Source organism: Antechinus flavipes, chromosome 3 (assembly GCF_016432865.1).
Source record: "Antechinus flavipes isolate AdamAnt ecotype Samford, QLD, Australia chromosome 3, AdamAnt_v2, whole genome shotgun sequence".
NCBI classification, from domain to species: domain Eukaryota; kingdom Metazoa; phylum Chordata; class Mammalia; order Dasyuromorphia; family Dasyuridae; genus Antechinus; species Antechinus flavipes.
Window position 1 is genome coordinate 211,775,857 of NC_067400.1, and position 26,041 is coordinate 211,801,897.

Consider the following 26,041-nt stretch of genomic DNA (forward strand, 5'->3'; position numbering starts at 1 on the left):
ACTAGAGAGGACTGTAATTGTGTGTGGATCAGAATATACCATTTTCACTCTTTTTGTTGTTGTTTGCTTGCATTTTGCTTTCTTTCTCATTTTTTCCCTTTTTGATCTGATTTTTCTTGTGCAGCAAGATAACTGTATAAATATGTATGCACATGTTTAACACATATTGGATTATTTGCCATATAGGGAAGAGGATGGTGGAAGGGAGGGAGAAAAAATTTAGGTTTTGCAAGAATTAATGTTGAAAACTATCTATGCATGTGTTTTGAAAATAAAAAGCTTTATTTAAAAAAAAAAGAAAAGAAAAGAAATGGTTTTATGGAAGGCATGGCACCTGAACAGAAGGAAGGATGATAAACATTCTAACAGAGTGATAAAGGAGAACATTCTAGGCAGGAAAGATGGAATGTGTGTAGACACCAATTTATTTAATTACTAACCTCAAAAGCTTTTAAATGTAACTGGGGGAAAATATTTTTTTAATTGTAAGAACAACTTTGAACAAGTTGGGGGACAACTTTGGACAAGACTAGTTAATGCTAGTATTTTGGTCTATACCAAAAACTAGCTTTCAAAAACAAGGAAATGATAGATTCCCCTCTATTCTGCCCTGGTCAAACAGTATCTGAAATATTAGATTCAGGTTTAGGTACTATAGTTTGAACACGACATTAATAATTTGGAGAGTTGTCCAGTATAGTGAAGGGATTTGAAACATGTCTTACGAAGATCGGTTGAAGGCACTGGAAATATTTAATCTAAAGAAAAAAAGATTCAGAGTGTGGGGGAAAGACATAAAATCTGTCTTACAGTATTGGAAGAGATATTTTAAAGCAGCTAGGAAGAACAGTGGTTAAAGCCCTAAGCTTGGAGTCAGCAACACCTGAATTCAAATCCAGCTTGATCTTGGGCAAGTTCAATAATAACTATTTGCCTTTGTTTCCTTACCTGTAAAATGATAATAATAATACTTACCTCAAAGGGTTATTGTGTAAGGATTCAATGAGATATCTGTAAAGCACTTAGCACCATAGTAGGTGCTATAAAGGTTTATTCTTTTCCTTTCCTTCTTTAACATGTGAAAAAGGAATAAGATTTAGTTTGTTGGGAACACCAGGAAAAACAGTAATGAATAAAAACTAATGAGGCACATTTAGGTTTGAAGTAAAGAAAAACTCAACAAATAGTTGTACAAAAGTGGAAGGGACTATCACAGGAGGTAATGGGTTACTCTACACCTCAAAGGGTTATAATAGTAAAGAACCAATGAGATATTTATAAAGCACTTAGCACCATAGAAGGGGCTATAAAGGCTTATTCTTTTCCTTTCCTTCTTTAACATGTGGGAAAGGGATAAAATTTAGTTTGTTGGGAACAACAGGGAAAACTAAGAGTAATGAGTAAAAGCTAATGAGGCATATTTAGGTATGAAGTAAAGAAAAACTCCCAACAAATAGTTACACTAAAGTGGAAGGAATTATCACAGGAGGTAATGGGTTACCTCAGTGAATCAATCAGTGAAGATCTTCCAACAAATGCTAAAAGACCACTTAGCATACATGTTGTAAGTAAAGGATTCTTTTTTTCTGAAGTGGGTTTGACTATAGGATTTCTGAGGTCCCTTCAAACTCTAAAATTGTACCATTCTGATCCTATTCCTACAATCCAAAAAGACATACAGTTCCACCAACATAAAAGATTAATTTTATCCTTTATACCTGGAGAGGCAAACTTTTCCTGTTTATCTCTACTTGTCTAAGACAAGCATCTCTAATTGCTCAAGGGTAAATACTACTACTCCCTTTCCCCTAGGTTATTACCTGTCTGATTGAAAGCATAAAGATACTGTTTACATTTACTTTTTTGTCTACAGGCATTCCAAACATTACTACCTAGAGAGCTATCAGTTCATAAACCTAAATTCCTTCTCTAATAATTTGATGACAATTACTATTTACCATTTGATTACAGAAATGTGTTTGAGCAGTAATTAGCCAGTAGTTTCTATGCAGGTGCCTGTTCAGCTAGACAATGGGTAGTTGATTCACTGACATTATTATTTCTGTGAGGTTTTTCAAATTGTACCTTTGGTTTAAAAGTCCTTAGAGAGACTATATATTTAAAAGGGACATCTGATTAAAATATTTAAAAACAAACAAGCCTAGGCTCCATTTAAAGAGAACAGAATTACGATGCAATTCTATACTTATCTCTAACATATAAAAAAGGTATCCCAAATATGTAAGCAAATATAATCTTTGGTGAGAAAAGCACTATGGTTTCTGTCAGATGAAATTATGTCTGACATCACTGAGAGAGTTAGGTAAGGGGAAACTAGTGGATATGCTTTTATTAAGATTTTCAAAAAGCTTTTTTTTTTTTAGTTGAATCACCATGGATTTGAGAGAATAGTTTTTTAATAAGGATAAGAAAGTAGCATACAGATAAGAAACAGAGTGTAAATTTTAAAAAGGATTTCTCCAGTCAGAGAAAAAGACTTGTAAAATCCACCAGGGATGGTCTGGGACTAGTCTATGGAACATTTTTATATATCATACTAAAAGGAGAATATATAGGCAGTTATCCAAGTTGTGCAGATGACACTAAGCTTTCACAGATAGTAAAGTGCTAAGTTGAGAAGAATAAAACAGTAGAATGATCTTATAAAATGCCAAATGTACTAGGAAAATGGCAGTATAGTTTCAGTCCAGGCTTTTGTTTTGTTATGTTATATCATATCATATCATATATTATGTATGTTATAATACTCATGTCTTATATTCCTAACATAAAGCAATCTGTCCTATTATGATTGGAAATATAAATAGTTCCTAGAAAAGTTCAGGTTGCTAACCATAATATAGTCATGATCAGTCAATAGATTCATGATGCCATGGAATTAAATTTAATATTTCTAGCTGGAGGATCTTCATTCAAATTGGTTTCCTCTTAGTTTCTTTCTGGTTTATAGAGCCCTTGTTTTTTATTAGTCCAATCTCACATAAGAGAACTATAGATTGGTGGCCAATTTAGTTACTTTCCCTTGGTCTTTTCCAGATTTACTTTTTCATCGTGGGCTGTCAAGCAGAACTTGTTTTATATATACAGTTATATATATATTCAGTTTTGTCATTTGTACAATGGTAGAAGAATGTCTTCTTTTTTGCTATTTCTAATTCTTTTCCTGATGATTACTGGCACTGGATTTATAGAACCATAGATTGAACCCTTGAAGAGACCTTAGAGAACATTTTGTTCAATCTATAGGTCTCTTACATGAGATTGGACTAATAAAAAATGAGGGCTCTATAAACCAGAAAGAAACTAAGAGGAAACCAAATTGAATCTTAAGGTTTGCAAAGCATTTTTTGAAATATTAGCTTATTTGCCACAATACTAGGATCTAAGTGCTATTATTATCCCAATTTTTACAGATGAAGAAACTGAGGCAGAGAGCAGTTAAATGAGTTGCCCAGAGTCACACAGCTAAGTGTCTGAGACTATATTTGACCCTAGTTCTTCCTGACTCCAGGTCCAGAAATCTATTTACTGTTGTAGTAAATTTGCCTTGCTGTTATTTCACCCTTCCCAGACTGTTTTCTCATCTATAAAATAAATCCATTGAAAAAAATGTTCTCTAAGGTCCCTTCAAGGGTCCAATCTATGGTTCTATAAATCCAGTGCCAGTAATCATCAGGAAAAGAATTAGAAATAGCAAAAAAGAAGACATTCTTCTACCATTGTACAAATGACAAAGCTGAATATATATAACTGTATATATAAAACAAACTCTGCTTGACAGACCCCAATAAAAAAGTAAATCTGGAAAAGACCAAGGGAAAGTAATTAAATTGGCCACAAATCTATAGGTCTCTTATATGAGATTGGACTAATAAAAAACAAGGGCTCTATAAACCAGAAAGAAACTAAGAGGAAACTAAAAATTCATAGCCTTATTTAACCTTTCTGAAACTCAGTTAACCCAAGAAAAATAATCTGACTCTTCTTGAAGAAATCATCCATCCTTCATGTATTAAAATAGTTGCTGCTGGTTCCGTCATTTTAGTTGTGTCTATGATCCCTTTGGGGGTTTTTCTTGGCAAAAATATTGGAGTGGTTTGCCATTTCCTTCTCCAGCTCATTTTACAGATGAGAAAACTGAGGCAGATAGCATTAAATAATTTGCCCAGGGTCACACAGCTAGTAAGTGTCTAAAGTGAAATTTGAAGTCTAGAAAAGGAATCTTCCTGATTCCAGGGTTGATGCTCTATCTACTGTGCTACCTAGCTGCTCAATTCATTTAAATTATTTTTTATTCAAAAGATTTTTTATATCTTGAATTTAAATTGTATTTGTATAAGAAATATTACAGTTTGCTAGAAATATTTGTTATTGTAAAATATAAAGCCTGACAGTATTCAGTCCTTTTTAAAATATTTTTGTAAATATCTTCTTAAAACCTTCAAAATAAATTGTATTCCCCTAAAAAAAAAAAAAGATTTTATTCTATATTGTATTTTGTTCAAAAGATAGTTCTCTTACTCAAAGCATATGATTTTAAAATTTTATGAATTTTGTGTACAAATCTAAGATATTATCCCTTATTAAATCAGTAGATTTGAAAACTTTTATCAGAATACTGTTACTAAGTGCTTCTGGTCTCAAACTAAAAGAAAATCCTCTTATAGACTATTTCCTCAGATAAAAAATAAAGTATATAACAGAACATAAGATAATCAAGCTCATTTCAAACTTGATAAACACAATTAACCAAAATATATCTAGTCTATATACAAGCAATTCCTAGTTTAAAATTCAGGTTGTATCTTAAAAGCTCAATTGTAAATGGATCACTTAGGACTGAGAGCACATTATCTGAAGAAATAATGCTACATACATTACTAGTGATCTCTTAATTGCCAAATCTAATAGTCTTTTCTCAATCCTCATCCTTCTTGTCCAGTCCAAATTAGCCTTTGATGCAGCTGGTCACCTTCTCCTCCAGTCCCCTTTCAGTTTTTTTGATTTTATCTTCATTCTCCCTCCTATCTGTCTGACTACTCTAGTCATCAGTCTTTTCTTGTAACCTTTCTCCCATCAATAGGCAAGCTCTCATCTTATTTTTTGCAGGCCCAGGCTACCAACTCATAACTACATCCAAATCATGCCTTGACAATATGTCCTCCTTTCCAGCTCCCTTTTTATGTATTTTCTTTCCTCTGTTAAGAATGTTTCCAATGGATGCTCCTATGCAGCAGGAATTGTCTTAAATTTGTATTCTGAATGCTTGGCACAGTACCTGACATACAGTAACTACTTTAAAAAAGTTCTATCCATTTTTTGACAAATTGATAAAATAGATAAATAAAATTATTTTATTTATACTTTAAAATTTTGGGGACTATTGCTATAGATTGACCACTGTTAGATTACTATAGATAACATATAGATACCATATTTATATATATAATTATAACATATGTATAATATATATGAATATATGTATAAATATATATAATATAGATAGTATATTAGATAATTTACTATATAGATTAACTACAAATCCTATCCTGAAATATAATATAGATAGTATATTAGATAATTTACTGTATAGATTAACTATAAATCCTATCCTGAAATGACAGTGGGGAGTACAAAAAGGGAGGGGAAGGAAGAAAAAGACTCATTTCCTCAATTTAATGTTTGTCCTACACATTTTTCCATCTCTATTTCCATCCATTCATTTATCTATTGATAAGTTGATAAAATAGATAAATAAAATTATTTTATTTATATTCTAAAATTTTGGAACTGCTACTATACATTAATTACTGTTAGATTACTATAGATAACATATAGATACCATATTATATAATATATTTATATATGATCATATTACATATAATATGTATTTTATGATATATAAGTGTGTAATTGTAATATATATGAATATACTATATGTGTAAATATATGCATATATGTAATATAGATACTTATATTAGATAATTTATTACATAGATTAACTACAAATACCTATCCAGAAACTGACAGTGGGGAGTACAGGAATAGAGGGGAAAGAGAAAGAAGATTCATTTTCTAAATTTAATGTTTGTCTCACACATTTTTCTGTCTTTATTTTTATCTATTCATTTATCCATTGATAAATTGATAAAATAAATAAAATTATTTTATTTATACTTTTAAAGTTTGGGGACTACTGCTATAGATTAATTACTATTAGATTACTATAGATAATATATAGATACCATATTTTATATATATATATAGAATTATAACATCTATAATATATATGAATATATGTGTAAAAAATAATATAGATAGTATATTAGATAATTTACTGTATAGATTAACTACAAATCCTATCCTGAAGTTGACAATGGGGAGTACAGGAAAGAAGGGGAAAAAGGAGAAAGACTCATTTCCTGAGTTTAATGTTTGTCCTACACATTTTTCCATCTCTATTTCTTTAACTGTCTCTCATCTCCTACTGCCACTCTCCTCAAGTACCCAAATATTTTGATAGTGCCTTAACCACAAAGCATGCTTCTCTGCTCATCAAAATTCACATTCTTCCAGTAAAAATGGATATTAGATGGGAAACAACACAGTTTAATTCATGCAAATGAATGAATATTATATTGTATTATCAGAAGACTACCTTTGTTTAAACATATAAATTTCTATTTCTTTTAATCTAAGATTATGAAACAAAATAAAGTAAAAATAATCAGGGAAAGTGGGTAAAGGATAGACAGAGGAAAGAGCACCATATCTAGAAATAAGTGGTCCCTGATTTTAATAGATTTTTCCCTTCCTTCACTTATGAACTAATCTGATGGGATGATGGGGCCAGACAAGGAGAGGGATTTGGAGCAGAAATTTAATACATGGGTCATTTAAAAGGGGGGTATTAATAAATCAGCCATTAAGTAAATTAAGTCTTGAACTTGAACCAAGTTTTTCCAAGTTTCTTGGTTTATCATTGTTCATTACTTACAGATTATTAATTTTTCACATTTCATTTTATGTTAATACTACTATTAGCATCTTAGTAAATATTATTCTCTTTACTCACTTATGGCAAGAATGAGTTCTCTTCTCTGGGCAAAGCCAATAAGGCGCTCTGAGTCTTTGGAAACTACCACAGGAAAGCCATTATAATCCGTTTCTTTAATCAGTGTCTCCACGTCCTCCACTGTCATACTGTCTTGAGTGAGCACGGAAAGTGGCGGCTCCCCGCGCCGGGGCCTCATGACATCAGTTGCCAGTGTCCTGTGAGTGAATTCATCCTTCACATCTAGAAATGGGTAACCATTTAAGTGGATGTGTGCCTCATAGATTCCCTCTTTTCCAAAAGCATCTGCTACCCACTTGCTCGTCACAGCGGCTGCCATTAGCGGTACAATGTACTCCAGACCTCCTGTTAACTCAAACATGATCACCACCAAGGAAACAGTCATTCGGGTAACTCCACCTGCAAAGAAAAGGAAATCTAGTCAGGCTCCAAAGTTTCAAAGGAACTAACTTATTTAGGCTGGTCTAGCCAATGTTCTCCATTTTGTATATGAGAAAATAAGAACCTGAAAAATATGGTTCCCAATATCACAGGATTCAAACTCAGATTTTCTGGCTCCAAATACAATGTTCTTTCCACCATATTATGTTACCTCCACCTCAAGGAGTTGATTCCCATATTAACACAACGGTATGGAATTGTGCAGCAATCTACAAAAATTATATATACTAGACAGCTACATGGTGTACAGGATAAAATTTTGAACTTGAATTCAGGAAGACCTAGTTTTAAAATCTTGTCCATCATTTACTCGATTTCCTCATTTGTCAATAGGAATAATAGCATCTTTGATTATTTCATAGAATCATTGTGAAATTGAAATTATATCATGTATAAAAACTAAAATGCAATACTGCTGTTCTTCAGTCATTTCAGTCATGTCCAATTCTTCATGACCCCATTTGGGGTTTTCTTGGCAAAGATACTGGAGTGGTTTTGCCATTTCCTTCTCCAGCTCATTTTACAGATAGGGAAACTGAGACAATCAGGCTTAAGTGACTTGTTCAGGGTCACAAAGCCAGCCTATTTGAACTCAGAAAGATGTCTTCCTGACTCTAGATCTGGTACTCTATCTAGTGCCTCACCTAGCAGCCTAAAAATGCAATATAAATATCAGTCACTATTACAACATATAACAAAGAAAAGATTACTTATTCTAGTGAAATCTTGTCCAGTTCTCTGATTAAGGGCCTCCAGTTTGAGTGAGAAATAAGTTATATCAAATTGAGTCACTGAACTCATTCTGCACCACTCAACTATACAGGTTATCTGGGTAGCTAAGGCATTGTCCCAAATCTGAGAAATCGTACACAAGGACCAAAGAACTTTCTGGTTAGTGTTTCTTTTTCTTTTTTTTTTAATTGAAGCTTTTTATTTTCATCCCCTAGATGACAAGTAATCCAAGATATATAAACACACACACACGTATATACACACACACATATACACATACACATACATACATATACATACACACACATATATACACATACATACATATATATTAGTGTTGTTGATGTATGAACTATCAAGGTTTCTAATGTAACAAACTGGAATTCATCCCCTCATACCTGGAATAAGCTGAGTAATGTCACTGACCAATGTATGTTCATCTATCCAATCTCTCCCTCCATCCCCTGAGAATTATGTTCCTTGGCATTATTTAAAAAACTGAAATTATTATTCCTTTAATGTAAGGATACTGATAAGTCCTTAATAGATTTCACTACCACCCCTTAAGGATCAATAGTATATTAATAAAACTAATGTGACCTAACATTAACTTCATGCTGTATTATAAACCAGGAGTAATGGTACTAACAGCAGCAATACTAGTAATAAACCATATTTATATAACATTTTAATATAGCTTTTAACAAAGGAATAAAAAAGACTAAGCTCTTCAGACTCCAAATCCAGCTTGTTTTGCCCTGTATCACACTTTTCTATTAAGTATTTACTTTTGTGCAAGGTATTAAACGGCACTTAGGAATAAAAAAAATGAATTGACAGGTCCAGATTAAAGCATTTATAATCTAATTGGGAAGAGAAAGGATAAAACATGTTCACAACTATGTATTAAGAAAATTCAGAATATGATTAAGTATACAAGAGATGCCAGAATGGAAAAAGAAATTCAAGAAAGAGTTCATTTCCAGCAAAAGGGAGGAGAGGAGGAAAGCAAGGATCATTTTATAAAGTAGATTAAACTTGAGCTGGACCTTGAATGAAGAAAGGAATTTCAACGGAGATACAGGGGAAGGCCATTCTAGCAAATGCAATCAATACCTAAAAATAAAAAGAGGTTAAAAAAATGTCAAGACAAAGCTTTGTTGTTTTTCAGTTGTATTGAATTCTTTATGACCATATTTGGGGTTTTCTTGGCAAAGTTACTGGGGTGGTTTGCCATTTCCTTCACCAGTTAATTTTACAGATGAGGAAACCAAAGCAAACAGGTTTAAGTGAAGTGACTTGTCCAGGGTCACATATCCAACAAGTGGCTAAGTCCAGATTGGATTAAGGAAATGAATCTTCCAGAGTCCAGGTCCAGCACTCTTCCTACTGTTCCACCTTGCTGCCCCAGAACAAAATAACGAAGTGGCAAACAGATCAATTTAGCTGATATATACTAGCTACATGAAATGGGACATGAAGTAATTGTAGAAAGGCAGGTTGGCAAGAAAACATTGTACATAGTAACAAGAAGATTATGTGATGATAAACTGTGATGTACTTGGTTCTTTTCAATAATGAGATGATTCAGGGCAATTCCAATAGACTTAAGATGGAGAGAACCATCACTTCCAGAAAGAGGATTATGGAGAATGAATGTGGATCAAAGCACTGTATACCCTACTTTCAACTTTTTTTGCCTTCTCTTTTTCATGGTTTTTTCCCTTTTGATCTGATTTTTCTTATGATAGATATGTAAATATGTTTAGGAGAACTGCACATATTTAATCTACATCAGATTGCTTGTCTTGGGGAAGGGGAAAAGAGAGAGGAAAATTTGAAACACAAGGTTTTTGCAAAGGTGAATATTGAAAACTATCTTTGCATGTATTTGTAGAAAAAATAAAATGCTATTAAAAATGGAAAAAAAAGGCAGGTTGGAATTGTGGAGATTGTTGAATGTTCATATAAGAAATTTATAAATTATCATTTAGGCAGTGGGAAAGTAATACAAGATGGATTAGAAAAGGGAGAGATATTGAGGCAAAGAGACAAACTAGCAAGATATTTCAATTGGGCGGGTTAAAAGTGATGAGGGATTCTACTACAGTCATAAAAAGGAGTACATCCATCACCAGGGTATTTTCTATCAATCAACAGGACTTAAATGGCAACCGATAGTATTTGAAGAAGAAGAAGAAGACAAGGAGAGAAAAGAGTAAAAAATGACTACTAAAATTAAAAGCCTGAGTAACTAGGAGAATGATGGTACATCAAACAAAAAAAAGGGAGAAAAATCAGATTTGATGGGGTGGGTGATCTTGGTGACTTATATTATGGGCATATTATCATCACTATATCCACCTGATATATCCACCTGAAGATGTCATATAGCCAATTGGAAGTTTGAGACCAGATTTCAGGGGAGAGGAAAGGGGCAAATATAGAATTTTGAAAGTTATCTACATTGTTTAGTCATTTTCAGTCACATAACTCTTCATGAATCATTTTGGGGTTTTCTTGGGAAAGACACTGGAGTGATTTACCATTTCTTTCTCCAGCTCATTTGACAGATGAGGAAACTGAGGCAAACAAGGTTAAGTGACTTGCCAGAGTCACGCAGCTAGTAAGTGTCTGAGCCATATTTGTACTCGGGTCTTCTTAACCCCAGGAGCAAGTAAAAAGAGAAAAGAGACACTAGTGAATAATTTTTTTTAACCACATAAACTTTTATATGGATTGCCAAATCAGAAAATAAAGATAACATTGCACAGTATGAATAACATCACCATCAATGAAGATGAGATAGTAACAATTTGGCATCCAAATAAGAAGCAGCTGTCCTTTATCTACAGCTAGAAAAGATAAATCTAGATAAAACTCCCTCACTTCAATCCATTTTGGACCAAAAAAAAAAAAGACACAAAACATTATTCCTTTGAAAAACAGCCATAGCCTCATTTCAGCATTTCTAATGGGATTACAAAATCAAATACAGAGCCAAATTTACAGCCCTACTGTTCTCATTCCCAGACCACTTAACAAAAAAGCTTAAGAAGGTTATTCTGTCCCAAAATGGCATTAATATTTTCTCTCTCTCAGAGGTACAAAGCCACCTCATCTATTTCTATCTTAAGTCATGATTGGGCCTTTTAGCGAAGTCTCTGTGGAAAATTCATGCCTTGAAAACTTATGAAGATGGGCCCACTTTTATATTTGGTGAAACAAAAAGAGAATGATAATTTAGGACAGCAAAGCCTGAATGTCTGTAGACCTATAATTCCTAGCCAACTTTCATTTTTAAAACAAAGTACATAAAATTAACACGAGCATAAACATGAGTCATATCCCTTCTCCCCCCTGTGAAGAACATACCTAAACAGGCTGCAGCTCCCACCATTGCATAAAGTCCAGGAGTGACGCAATCTGCCCCAGGTCTGCACCAGTTCCTGAAGATGATCCAGTCATGGTGGTGGTAAGCCAGCTGTTCTACTCCTATCCCCACCATTCTGCCCGCCATGGCTCCCACAGCCATGCTGGGAATGAAAAGGCCTGAAGGGATCTCCAATGAAACACAGAGAAAACAAAGGCATAAGATATGGGGATTAGAATGGCCCACATATCCCAGAGACTTTGGCAGTCTATTCCAACCAGCAAAATCTACAAATTATAGTTTGACTCAGTATTATTGATTATCTGAATTTAAGAAAGTGATAGAAAAAAAGTTAGTAATTCAGATGAAACCTAAAAATGTATCCTACACATCTTCCCCACCTCTAACCCTCTATTTGATGTTTAACATTTAACATTTAGGAACATGCCCCTCCTAACAATCAAACTATTATATGGTTATAATTAGGAGGAAGTATAATCACAACTTTCTTCTTCTTAATCCTAGACAGAGGGAGATGGGGAGAGAAGAGAGGGTGAGGGAGAGAGAACAAAACAGAACAGAAGAGAGGGAGAGGGAGAAAAAGAGACAGAAACAGACAGAGAGATGGTGGGAGGGAAAGGGAGAGTTTAAGTCAGAGAGGAAGAGAAAGAGAAAGGGAAACAGAAAAAGAATATTTTGTTAAGTTAACATAAAAAGTAAACAATTTTCAGCTTGTTGAAGCAGTTGCATAATATTAACTACAATTCCCATTTAGAAACTAAATCTTTTAGTTTGGAAATCTTTTTTAGCTCTAGATCTAAGACATAATAATAATAACAACAACAATACAACCAACAAGTATTCATTAAATACCTACCATCTGCCAAGTACTATCCTACCTGTTAAGAAATACACAGACAAAATTGAAAAACTCCCTACCTTACACAAAGTAAAAATAAAGTGATTTCAGAGGAAAAGCACTAGTGGCTGAGGAAATCAAGAATGGCCTCATTGTAGACAATGACCCTTTATTTAGGCTTTGAAAGAAGCAAGTGATTGTAAGAGTAGGAGATCAGGAAGGAAAGAGTGTATTCCAGCTTACAGAATACACCTTATTTAAGCTCTGACATAAGTTTTCCTAGAAATAACCATGTGAAACTGGAGATATTTATGCTTTTATAGATATTTTTTCCTGTGTTTCATAGATGAGAAACAGAAGTTCAAAGAGTATTTCCAACAATGTCACTGAACTAGTGAGTGGCAGGGCCAGGCCTCAAAGTGAATTTTTCAGACTTCAAGACCAATGCCCTTTCTAGTATAACTGATTTCTAATATTTTCAAAATGCACTACACAGCCCACTATTACCTTGAAAGAAGAGATTTTCACTTTCATTTCCTCTTCTTCAATATCTCTGATTTGCTTGTTAGGGATTACAGAAGTGATAAACCCAACTGCAAATAATATATAGAAATGAGCCTCTGCCATAAGAGATTTTCTGCTATTTTATCTCTCTCCTTTCTGTGTCATTTAGAATGGATTTTAAAATTAAATGTCAAGCACAGCATGTAAAAGAAAAGGGGGGGACCCACTAACTGCTCACAGGTGAAATAAAAAAACCCATCCTTTTTCTCAGCAGTTTCCCATCTTCCAAAATGCTTTAAAAATATTAATTCTCTTTAATACATAGCCACTTAACCTTAATTAAAAGTCCTAATTGCTCCAGCCTGTCAGTTTTTCCTACAATATTTTGAACGTTTTAGAGATAGGATTACAAGAAATAAATATGCCATATAAGTAAAAGGAATCGTGGGAAATTTTTTTAATTGGGGGAAGGAGGGATGCTAGTTATCACTGTAATATTAAATGTTTTGGTTTCTTTATAAAGTTAAAATATATTCAAGATAGTTTGTTATTGATGTTATTGATTAATGATGTATTGTAAAATATACTAGATTCTATGCTTAGTTGTTTTTCTTTAAATTTTGAGACTGCTTTTGACCTTTGTTCATGAATCATCTTTTTCATTATTCCTGTCGCTGATCTTAATCGATGCACTAAACAGGCCTAGAAGTTAATAGCATCTGTCATTGACTCCTTATCTCTGATCCCTAAAGCTAGGGGCACTTTGGAGGAAATGATGCCCTTTATGGATGCTCACCTTGTTCTGTGTTTATTTCATCCCTGGTGAGTCAAAAGAAAGGTTAGTATCTTCTCTCTCTCTGCTCAAAAAACATGCTATCATTCTTATAATAGAAGTCTAAGAAATGAGTCCCTCGGATGTAAGAAGATTAATCCTCTGAAGCCTTCAGCCACTTAATCAAATGTACCAGCCTTCCCCCCCCCCAAAAAAAAAAAAAAAAAAAGAAAGAAAAAGAAAAAGCTCTTGTTTGATTTTCACACACTCAAATAAACTTGATTTTTTTTTTTTTTTTTTTTTTGGCCTACAAGAAACAATGCACAAAAATAGACTTGAAAGAGAATGATAAAATTCAATTCCATTGTCTGACAAAAGAAAAACAAAGTTCTTCCACTAAGTCTGTCTCTTCATGGAATTGTTATTAGAAGTTCACTCTGGGCAGATTTTAACAAAAGGGCTCTGAAAAACAGAAAACTGTTTCTCAAGGGAACAATTAAAATGCATTCTCTGGGGACAGTTGTTCAAACCCAATGCTCTCTAGGGATTCCTAGCAGCCAGGAAGTAACTTAGATCAAATTCCCTTAATACAAACCTAGCCTACATTAAGAGTTTTAGTACATTAGCTTTTGGCTGTGGTAAGGCATAGAATAAGGAGATTAAAAAAAGCAAAAACAACCTCAACATATATCCCGGAGATGAAAGAAAGAGGAAGAGGAACCATATGTACAAAAATATTTATAGCAACTCTTTTTATAGTAACATAGAAAAAGTGGAAACTAAAGGGATGCTCCTTAGGGGAATGGCTGAACAAATTATAGTATATGAGGGTAACGAAATACTACTGTGTTAAACAAAAAAAATCAAAGAGATAGTTTTAAGGAAACCTGAGCAGGTTTGTTTGAACTGATTCAAGGTGAAATGAGCAGAACCACAAGGGCAACAATATTGTAAAAACTTTGAAAGACTTAAGAACTCTGATCAATATAGTAATAACTCTTTATTCCAGAGGATTTATAATAAAGCATGATGATACCCACCTCCTGAAAGAGATGCAATAAACTCAAGCTATAGAAAATAACATCTATTTTTTGGACACAGTTAATGCAGAAATTTGTTTTACTTGATTGTAAGTATTCTTTTATAAGTATTATATTTTCTTTTCCCTCTTCCTCCAAAACTTTCCTCCCCATTCTTCCTGGTGGGGAAGAGTAGTAGAAGGTAGCAATAGCAGCTAGAAGGATTGGAATAGGTCAATTTATATCTTAAAGGGTGTAAGGCTTTTAGTTGCTTCGAGTTATTAAATAACATAATATTATATGTAATAATGTATATAATAATATATATTTACTATCATTATGTTATATAAACTAGAACTATTCTTTATTTTTAAATCCACAGCATTGCATAATGCCTAGCAAACAGTAAGCACTTGATAAATGCTTTTTTGAATTGGATAGAATATAATCATGTTAGCATTGACCTTTTACTAGGCTCTAGCTGATAAAAGTGACTCCATGTCCAACCACTGATTGATTTACATATATTTGGGGAAGTTCCTAGGTAGTTAACAACTGACTGGTTCAGCTACATTTAAAAGTAGGAATGCAAAAGTTAGCTTCTTCTAATCCAAGTGTGTGAGACAGTAAACTTTACAAATCATCGTATCCTTGTGGCTGATTAGGGGATTCACAGTTCAGACCACTCAATGACTGACTAATCCTAAGGTCCTCATACCATTAGAACCTGTGAATCTGTCCAATGACAACAATCAGATATAAGGGAAGAAATCCAGGTGATCTGGGCCCAAAATACATCTGAACTACTGTATCACTGTGGCCTTCAGGAGGGACACACACACACACACACACACACACACGATCAACAAAATGCCTTACTTGTGATCATTTGAGCACTTATGCTGATTCACTTATGTTCCTCAAGTGAGCATTTATGTTCCTTATCAGTATTTCTCCTCACTATGATTTCCTGACAAACCATAAAGTCATGCAATATTTTAGAGCTGGAAGATCAAGTTTAATCTCTTCATCTTTTTAGGAGATGTTTCTTGTGATGTGTGCCTAAAAGGTTAATAACCTTGACTAAGAAAACAAAAGAATCTATGAAAAATTTTTAACAGAAGCCATTTTCTTCATCTGAAACAGAAAAATTACTACTTGAGGTGATTCTTATATCAGGTAAAGACATTGTATTAGATGCCTTCTAAGGTTTCCCATAACTCCAAGAGTCTATGATTCTGTAATTCTAATTGCTGCCTATATTACTGAAAGTTTGAGGAAACCTTTTAAGAGTGGGAGAGCTGTATTTTTTGTTTCTTAGGGGGATTGTTTTGTTTTGCTTTTTACCAAGATGTTTCAACCAGATTTGAATTCTTCTTTTTCTCTAATGGTGACCATAACCCACTAACATCATTCTAAATCTTACATAATTTGAACTTTCCTCTCATAAGAAACATCTACATAGCTTTTAAAAGTATAGTTTAGTAATGATGTGTATCAACTAAAAGATAAACTACTAACATCATCATTCTAGATCTTGTACAATTTGAGCTTTCCTCTCACAAGAAATATCTGTGGCTTTTAAAAGTATAATTCAGCAACTAATGATGTACTAAGAGATTACCCACTAATATCATCATTCTAGATCTTGTACAATTTGAGTTTTCCTCTCACAAGAAATATCTATGGGGTTTTAAAAAGTATAGTTCAGTAACTAACAATATACATTCACTAAGAGATAAGATAAATACAGTTTAGTTTCTTCTACCAGGTATCATGTCAATCAGGTTATCTCAGTTATCTCAGTTCTAATTATGTTTCTTTTCCCTCTTTGTATATTAGACGGCTAAACCAGACATTTCAGGTTGGTCACTATTTTGCGTCCTTCCCCTTACCTTCATGCCAAAAGTAAATATTGTAATGATGATTTTGAAGATGAGGGCTAAAGCCAGCTGCCACATTGCAGTATAAACCCCAGGCCCAGCTGGTCTATCAGGAATGTCATCAACAGGTCTGGTCATATTAGGGTCATTGATGTAATCACAGAGCTGGGAGGACTCCAAAGCTCCACAGTCATTGAACAGCTCTGAGATGAGCTCACTGGTGCTTTGGCGAGTGTATGGGTTAGGATAGGCAATTATGGCAGTGATGGCTGTCACCACAATGACCTCCAGCACGGGATACTTTCCTAGCTGTGTGGTCTTCCTTCTTCGACACCAGGCAATATTACAGCGAATAAAAAGGGTTCCCCAGAGACCTCCAAAGACACCAAGGAGGATGAAGGGGAAGAGTTCAGCCATGTACCAGGGCGTGTGGTATTCCACATAAAAAAGAACCAGACGGCTGTTCCCAAAGGGATTGATGGACCTCAGTGTGAAAGCAGCCACCAGGGCAGCAAAAAATGACCTCCAGAGAGTTTTTAAGGGAAAGTAGTAACTGACCTGAAACAAATAAACAGACATAATTAGGGGTTAGCCAGGAGAGAGGTAAAATTTGCATCTCAGAACACTATGCATGATGATAAGATTGAAATGAAGCTAGATTAGAATCATGACAAATAAGTTCTAGGCCCACAATTTTCACAAAGTGACTATGTTACCATAGGCAAATTTATTTTAATATTTATTTATATATTTTTATTTTTAATATCTTAGTTAATAATATATAGTATATATCATTTATTTTTATATATTATATAAATATAAATTTATATTATTCAGTTGTTATTGTTCAATCATTTCAAAAATGTTTGATTCCTTGTGACCCCATTCTTGGCAAAAATACTAGAATGCTAATATATATATAATATATATTATTTATTTATATATATTATGTAAATATAAATTTATATTATTTGGTTGTTATCATTCAATAATTTCAATAATGTTTGATTCTTTCTGACTCCATTCTTGGCAAAAATACTAGGGTGCTAATATATATAATATATATTATTTATTTATATATATTATAATAATATAAATTTATATTATTTGGTTATTATCATTTAAACATTTCAATAATGTTTGATTCTTTGCAACCCCGTTCTTGACAAAAATACTAGAGTAGTTTGACAATTTCCTTCTCTAACCATTTTACAGATGAGAAACTGAGGCAAATAGTTAAGGGACTTGCACAGAGTCACACTAGTAAGTGCCTGAGACCAGTTGAACTCAGGTCTTCCTGTCTCCATTCTATCCACTGTGCCACCTGTGCTATTCACATTTAGTAAAATACTTTGAGCAAATAACTTCACCTCTCTTGAACTCAGTTTCCCCATAAGTAAAATGAACAGGATGGACTAAGTGATTGCTAAGTCACAGTTAGGTTTATCCTAGTATTTATATTCAAATGCTTATCAAAAAAATATATATTATAAGCCCCAAACACAACAGTCAATTTACTCATTTAATTTTAGACATGAGTAAGATACATCAACAAAAACATTTAAATGAACTTAATCAAATCTAAAACATAATAGGAAATTTTTATTAAGTTTCTAAGTTCTGTTTTGTTTTTAATCTGATTCATTACCATCTTGAAAAGAGAGAAAAATTAAAAGGGAGAGTAACAACGCTGTTTAGTTATGAAGTATTAAAGCAATCCCCAGGATTTATTCTAAGAGTAAGAAAAAGAAAGACTTAAATTTTAAGAAAATATTTCATTATGGATAAAGGAGAGTTGTTTTTTGTTTTCTTCAAGTGAACCCTTGTATAACGGCAAATTCTTTAAAATTCTAAAAAAAAAAAAAAAAAAAAAGATACAATTTGGTTGATGACCGACAACCAGCCTCTGTATCACTTTCCTTAAATTTAAGCCCAGAAAAGTCAGAAGTGTATTCCATTATTTCAACAATTATAAAAAACATTTGATAAAATCACTCCACCCTTCTGTCCCTCCACCTCCAAAATTATTAATCCTCTAAACTGTTTATTCTTACCTCTTCAAGACTGAAAAGTACACCCCCAATTGGGGCACCAAAGGCGACAGAGACCCCAGCAGCGGCTGCGGCTGAAAGTACCTACAATGCAAATATTTATATATAAGTGCCAAGTTCGTCAATGAAACAGCTGTGAAGAAGGAGAATGAACTACTCAAGAAAGCTGAGCCACTTACCTCCCTTCTCTTTCCCTCATTCTTGCTATACTTGGAAAACAAGCTACTGAAGAAGTTACCACAGCAACAAGCTACATGTACTAAAGGGCCTTCCTTTCCAAGGCTTAGGCCAGAAGATACCACCAGGACTAGGGTAACAGTTTTGATCAAGAGTGTCCACTTTCCCAAGTAGCCTCTTATAATAAAACCACTTAAGATAGTCTTTATCTGAAAGACAGAAAGGAGGAAAAGTTGAATAAGAAGGTAATAAAATTCTAAAATTAGAAAAAAAAATTAACTTAGAGAAAGATGTTTGCTTTTTGAAATTACTGAATCAAACAGTAAAAATGGCATTATAATTGCACGTAGAAATTGCTTACATCCTTAAAAAATAGTTTTTTTTCACACGGCAGTTTTTATTTATCATAATAAACAATGAATATTGAAATCTATGCTGCCTCCTATTTGTGTTTTGCATTGTATTATGTTGTATAATGTTAAAACATAAATACAGGAATAGGAATTGGATCTACCAGTGATTTCTTTGACACTGGGAATGCCCCTTATCCATGTAGGTCTGAACCTTTACTGAAATGTAAAATCTCAGAAAATTGTGTAGGACCACAAGAAAGTAAATAATTTGGACAAGGTCAGTATCAATCAGAAATCTTTCTATCTTTGAGGTTCCCTCCCTATCTACTACTTCATGCTACCTAATATAATGAAATTAAAATCTAAATGTAATAATACCAAAACCAGTACTTCACTCATATCACCTTCAATGTAATGTCTAGAACATGACTGCTTTAAACACTGTAATTTTTTTATTGTCAAAAATATGTAAATAATTTATCTAATAATGTTCTCCTAGCAACTATATGTGGGGTATAGAAATTTCTCATTGTTTACATTAATAACCCTAATGCTAGTAAAATCTTATTGAATAAGGCTTTGATGGTGGGTAGATTCTTTTTATTTCATTGTTTTGCTATGTTGACCTCAGTTACTAAGGACAAGTTAATAAGCTATTTTCTTTAAACTCAACATATGTCTTTCCTTTACACATTCAGTAGTATTTCAACTGGAACTAAAATAATACTTCTCTGGAGAATGGGCTTTACATATTGAAGTACTTATCCCCAAACTTTATTGTCTTTGAGCATAGTCACTAAAAATGATAAAATGAACTTTTTTCATAATAGCCACATTTACTTAGTGCAAAATACTTTACAGGTTCTCTCACTTGATCCTCAAAATGACATTGTGAAGTAGGTACTATTATTACCCCGCCCCCATTTTACTAGTGAGAAAACTGAAGCTGAAAGTAATTAAATGACTTGTCCAGTGGTATTTGTGTTAAATATTATTGAGTCCAAAATTCAATAACATTATTCACTGTAGCACATAACTGTCTCTGCATTGATATCCTTCTCAGCTATTTGCTGAGATAAAGAAGTTTATATGGAGTAGATTTCTTTCAATATTAGATATTCTCACTGATAATTTAAAGATTAACTTTCACATTAAAAGATAAATTTAGCCTGTGTACCAGTGAGCCAATGTGAATCCACATGTGGTCAACAAGGGTGTGACCAATATCTCTGCAATTTTGTAAAATATGAACATAGAATTTCATCATCACTGTCTGGAACTATTTACATCATGTAAATAAAATGTCTTTTGGACTCTCAGACCATCAATTTTATTCTGTACTATTTTTAAGTCTCTTTTGACTATTGGAGAAAGTAATATTAAAAAGGATCACCATAAATTAATGCTGTATAATCTCATTACTATATAATTTACAATTTTTATTCACTGATTGCTAATCTCAGTCCCGAAGGTGGCCATCCCAAACCTTTCTCCCATTTCTTAAGACTCCAATTCCATCCCATCACTTTCTTTCTCAACATCTGACTTTGCCCTCCATTTTCCTGAAAAGACTGGCCACATTCATTGTGAATTCTGTAATCTATTTATTGTAAGATTTTTTGTGCCCATAAATCCCTCTCCTCCTTCCATTCTGTAAAAAGATGAAATGTGTCGTCTTGTGAATGCAAAATCTTCTAGTTAAGTCCTTAATCTCTTTCTTTTCCCCTCTTCTACAAAAACCTAGCTTTAATGCATATCCCTCTTACGTCTAAAGTCTTCCTCTCCTTTCCAAGTCTCCCTTAATTCCTCCTCTCCCACCAAAAAATGTCCCTTCACTCAGTTACTATCTTAAATATCACTTCTTTTCTCTGCTAAACACCTAAAAAATTCATCCATAATGTTTTCTCATTACCCAGCATGGACTGGGTATCCCATGGAGATTTATCCTAAGCTCTTTTATCTCCTCTCTTTATCTCCACCTGGTGATCTTTTCCACTCCCATGTTTTTAAGTGTAATTTCTACATAGATGACTCCCAAATTAATATATGCAATCTTAATCTGTATTTTGAACTTGTCCCACATCATCGATGGCTAGATAACTCTATCTAAAAGTCCCATTTCAAACAGGAGTCCAATGCAGGATTCATCTTTGTCTGCTCTCCAGTCATCCTTTCATAAATCTTTATCTCTTCACTTTTCCTTATTCCCACAAGCCTCTAGAATATCTCTTCCCATCTCTCCCTTTCCACTTAAAATGATACCTCCCCAATTCAAGCCTTTATTCTCCTTTGTCTGAACTATTATAATAGGAGTTTCACTCACAGATTCTCCCCTCTGCAAGTCACCCTCTTGCACAGTGGACAAAATAATCATCCTTATGTGACTATCACTTCTATTCTCTACCTAAAGACAGTTAACTGGTGATATAAGTTGATATATGTGCTAGGCTTGGAGTCAGAAAGATTTGAATCCAAATCTAGCCTCAGACATTTACTAACTGTGTTATTCTGGACAAGTCACTGATAGTAATTGTATCCAACTCTCAGCATTGTCATGAGCATCAAATGAGATTTGTAAAGTTAACATGGTGCCTAGAACATTCTAAGTTCTTAATATATATATTTGTTTTCTCTCTGTATTCCTTCTTTTTCTTCCTTGCTTCATTCTTCCTTTTCTTTATTTCCTTCTCTCAAAAGCCTTTTAAGTCTTACTATTGCCTCGAGGCTTAAATAAATATATCAAACCTTCTTAGCCTGCCACTTAAAACTCTAAAAAAATCTGATTCCAAATAACCTTTCCAGTCTTATTCCATACTATTAACCTCCTCCCCATATATTCTATGTTCTAGCCAAACTGAACTATCCCAGCTCCTACCTCCACACAATTGCACAGGTCATTCTGTCACATATAAAATACATGCCGATTTATTGAAATCCTTCCCCTCCTTATAATGTACCTTGGCTGCCATCTTTTCCATAAAGCCCTTCTCCAATTCCCCTAGTAAGATCTTTTTCCTCCAATTTATATTGGAAACTCTAGATATGTCTTTTGCTACATTACATTCCACACATTATCTATGTGTAATTAAATGTAATTTGTATCCTTGTATGTAATGTAAATGTAATAAGTATCCTTATTAACTGTAAGCTCCTTAAAAATACAAGGATTATTTTTTTTAATTTTTCTACTTCCATAGTTGAAACAGACCAAATATATAAAAAGAAAGCTGGATATATGTCGATTTTGAGGGTAGTGAGAGATTTTGTTCTCAAACTACCTGAAAGAAGGTAAGAAACAAAATAAATTGAAATGAATCAGATGATATTGCCACTGATTAAGTTGCCACAAAAACATGAAAAACAACTTTTTAATGAGTAGAACCAGGAGATCATTGTACATGGCACCAACAAGATTATACGATGATCAATTCTGATGGCTCTCTTCAACAATGAGATGATTCAGACCAGTTCCAATTGTTTAAGTGAAACTAAGATCATATAAAATGTTCAGCTAAAATGGGACCCAGGGGAAGAACTTTGTGGTATCATATTTTGATCATGTCAATTCAAGCATTAAACAGTAGTATGTATTCTTCCCAATCTTCTAGCACCCAAAACTCTCCTATCTTACATTTTATGTGTGTGTGTGTGTGTATCTTATGCAGCAAGATAATTGTATAAATATGTATACATATATTGGATTTAACATATATTTCTACCATGTTTAACATTATGTTGATTGCATCAAGTCCCATAATAATATAATGCCTCCTTAAATGTGATTCCTAATCATTCAAAAAAATTGGACAACATGGAATAAGAAGTTGGAGTTGGGAAAGCTTGGATTCATATTGTCATTTAGATACCAGCTGTGTTTTAAAAAAAATTACTCTCAACTTCAATTACCTCATATGTAATATGGGCCTAATAACTGCATCTATCTAATCGATATGGTATGAACATCAAATGAGATGATATGTTAAGATCATAATTTCCAAATATGTTATAATCTTGTTAATACTATAAATTCACATGGGGCAGCTAGTTTGCAGTGGATAGAGCACTAGTCCTGGAGTAAAGGGGACCTAAATTCCAATTTGAACACTTGACACTATATGACCGTAGGCCATTTAACCCCAATTACCACACACACAAACACATAGAAAAAAATACATGGATAGGGAATATTTATTACCCAAATTATGATGGATGAACATTTCTTTAGCATTTCTAACTAGGACAGGCACTGCAAACACCTGACAAGCATCTTATAGGCACAATTATTTCCTGGGAGACATAATTCAACCAAATGTCCTCAACAAATTTTCCAAATCTATTATTAAATGATTATATTGCATTTTAAGGATCTGACTGTTCTTGTGGCATAATTTGAAAGAGAAATACAATTTGGGGCAATATCACCATCAATTATCTGACTCATAACAGTAAGAGAATTGACCAGTACTTGTAAAATTCTATAAAATAATTTAATATAATTGTCTAATCAAACTAGAGAAAATGACATTTATTGCCAGAAGTCACCAACATCTTGTCAACTGCTAGATTGTGAATTTTAGCAAAGACTCAAATTCTGATTTTGTGTAATTAATTTCAAATCCTTCATAATATTTGTCAAAGTTCTATTTCTTTTAAGAGGATTTGAGGACATCATCTGCAAATCCATAATAAATATGTAAAATAATATTCAAATGATTTGCTGTTTAATTTGAATTGATTTCTCACAGCAACTGCTAGTGAATTAGAGCAATAGGAAAGAAAAACTAGACAACTCTATAACACTGATTTTATTAATAAGTCTAAAGACAAGATAATTTGCTCTTGAATATGTCTTAGGCTATTTGTAAAGAGAATTAAATACTTTATTATTAACAATGAATTATTAAGTATATAATATCATAATAGTATAACAATATAATGATAATAACTATCATTTGCATAGCACTCTGAGGTTTGCAAAGGGCTTTAATTTTGATAATTATATTGCAATAAATTTCATTTCCTTTGCAATCCTATGTATTTTATTTTCTGCACTTAAAAATGTGATTCAAAGAAAAGTTCTATAAGTTTCAAAAGACTTTTGAGGGAAAAAAGATTAAGAGCTCTTGAATTAAATGATAGATAACTTAGGAAGGATATATGAAATGTAAATTCTTCAATAGCTATCATTTGCATAGCACTTTGAGATTTGCAAAGGGCTTTAATTTTGATAATTACATTGCAATAAATGATTTCCTTTGCAATCCTATTATTTCATTTTATGCACTTAACCTGATTCAAAGAAGAGTTCTATAGTTTTCAAAAGGCTTTTTGAGGGGAAAAAATTAAGAATTCTTGGATTAAATAATAATCTAGAAAGGAGATATGGAATGTAAATTCTTCAACAGAATGCAATCTTTGAAGGCAGGAATTGACTAACACATGGTAGGTGCTCTCTCAGCTCTTGATTCTAAGACACTAAGGTTTTGATGGGATTCTGTTACATTTGAAAAAAAGCAAACAAACTAGGATATTTATCTTTATCCATCACTTGGGCATTTTCCAAAACAATGAAATACCATTGAATACTTCTGAAAAATAATTTCTAAATATTCTTCAGAATTGTCTACATAAAATTTTGTGGTAAATCCATTTCTTCCAACAATTATTATTGCTAATAATGTTTTTCACTGACTCTTCCTAGTTCCTTTTCTTTTTTTAATTTTTTTTTTTTTTTTTTTTTTTTTTTTTTTTTTTTTTTTTTTGCTACATTTAAAGTTATGACCTGTCTCTTCCCTCTCTTCCCATTCCATACTAGAGAAGGCTTTCTCTGGAGGTAGATAGCATCTTCCTTCATAGATCTTTCATAGTTACTAATTCCTTTTCTAAGATATACACATGGAGAAACTATAAAGGTTCAAGAATTTTTCAGATGAGTGAGAATCTAAGAATTTATGAATTTCAAATGACCGTGGTCTCAGAAATATAGAGCATTTTGAAAACTCTTGTGATAATACATCTTAAGTGATGGGAATGGCACTGTTTTCAGCCCACTGCCCTCAGTCATCATCCTAGGAAGCACCCTGTAAAGAAGTTTTTATCCTATGTAATTATAAAAAACTATAATTATCTTAGTCCTCAGTCAGTCCCGTCTTAAGAACGAAAATATGAGAAGTTGAAGCAAAAATAATTTCCCATCTCTCCTGCCCATAAACCTGTAAAGATGCAACTTGGTAATTGCTCCTCCAGATGTTAGAGCTATAGCTACCGAAATCCTTGGCACCATCAATTGGTTCAAGATCAGTAACAATGACATTAAAGAAAAGGCTTCAGTCTTGCTACTACACCCAAAGGACTGTGGGACTTTCTATCGGATTTATAGTCAAAATATTCTTTTTTTTTTTGATAACTTTTTATTGACAGAACCCATGCCAGGGTAATTTTTTATAACATTATCCCTTGCACTCACTTCTGTTCCGATTTTTCCCCTCCCTCCCTCCATCCCCTCCCCCTGATGGCAAGCAGTCCTTTGCATGTTGAATAGGTTACAGTATATCCTAGATACAATATATGTGTGCAGAACCAGACAGTTTTTTTGTTGCACAGGGAGAATTGAATTCAGAAGGTATAAATAACCTGGGAAGAAAAACAAAAATGCAAGCAGTTTATATTCATTTCCCAGTGTTCTTTCTTTGGGTGTGGCTGCTTCTGTCCATCCTAGATCAATTGAAACTGAATTAGATCTCTTTATCAAAGAGATCCACTTCCATCAGAATACATCCTC

General features: G+C 33.2%; 1 protein-coding gene across 2 annotated transcripts in view; it reads right to left on the reverse strand.

Annotated features, from left to right (window-relative positions):
• CLCN4 (chloride voltage-gated channel 4) overlaps nucleotides 1–26,041 on the reverse strand; it is a 113,657-nt gene that overhangs the window by 35,358 nt on the left and 52,258 nt on the right. For both annotated transcript variants that reach the window (XM_051984541.1, XM_051984542.1), the window contains exons 7-11: nucleotides 18,910–19,116; nucleotides 18,734–18,814; nucleotides 16,692–17,237; nucleotides 11,645–11,831; nucleotides 7,097–7,495 (exon numbers count right to left, since the gene is read on the reverse strand). In XM_051984541.1, the coding sequence (XP_051840501.1) occupies nucleotides 7,097–7,495; nucleotides 11,645–11,831; nucleotides 16,692–17,237; nucleotides 18,734–18,814; nucleotides 18,910–19,116 (1,420 nt within the window). The remainder of the gene's footprint in view (nucleotides 1–7,096; nucleotides 7,496–11,644; nucleotides 11,832–16,691; nucleotides 17,238–18,733; nucleotides 18,815–18,909; nucleotides 19,117–26,041) is intronic.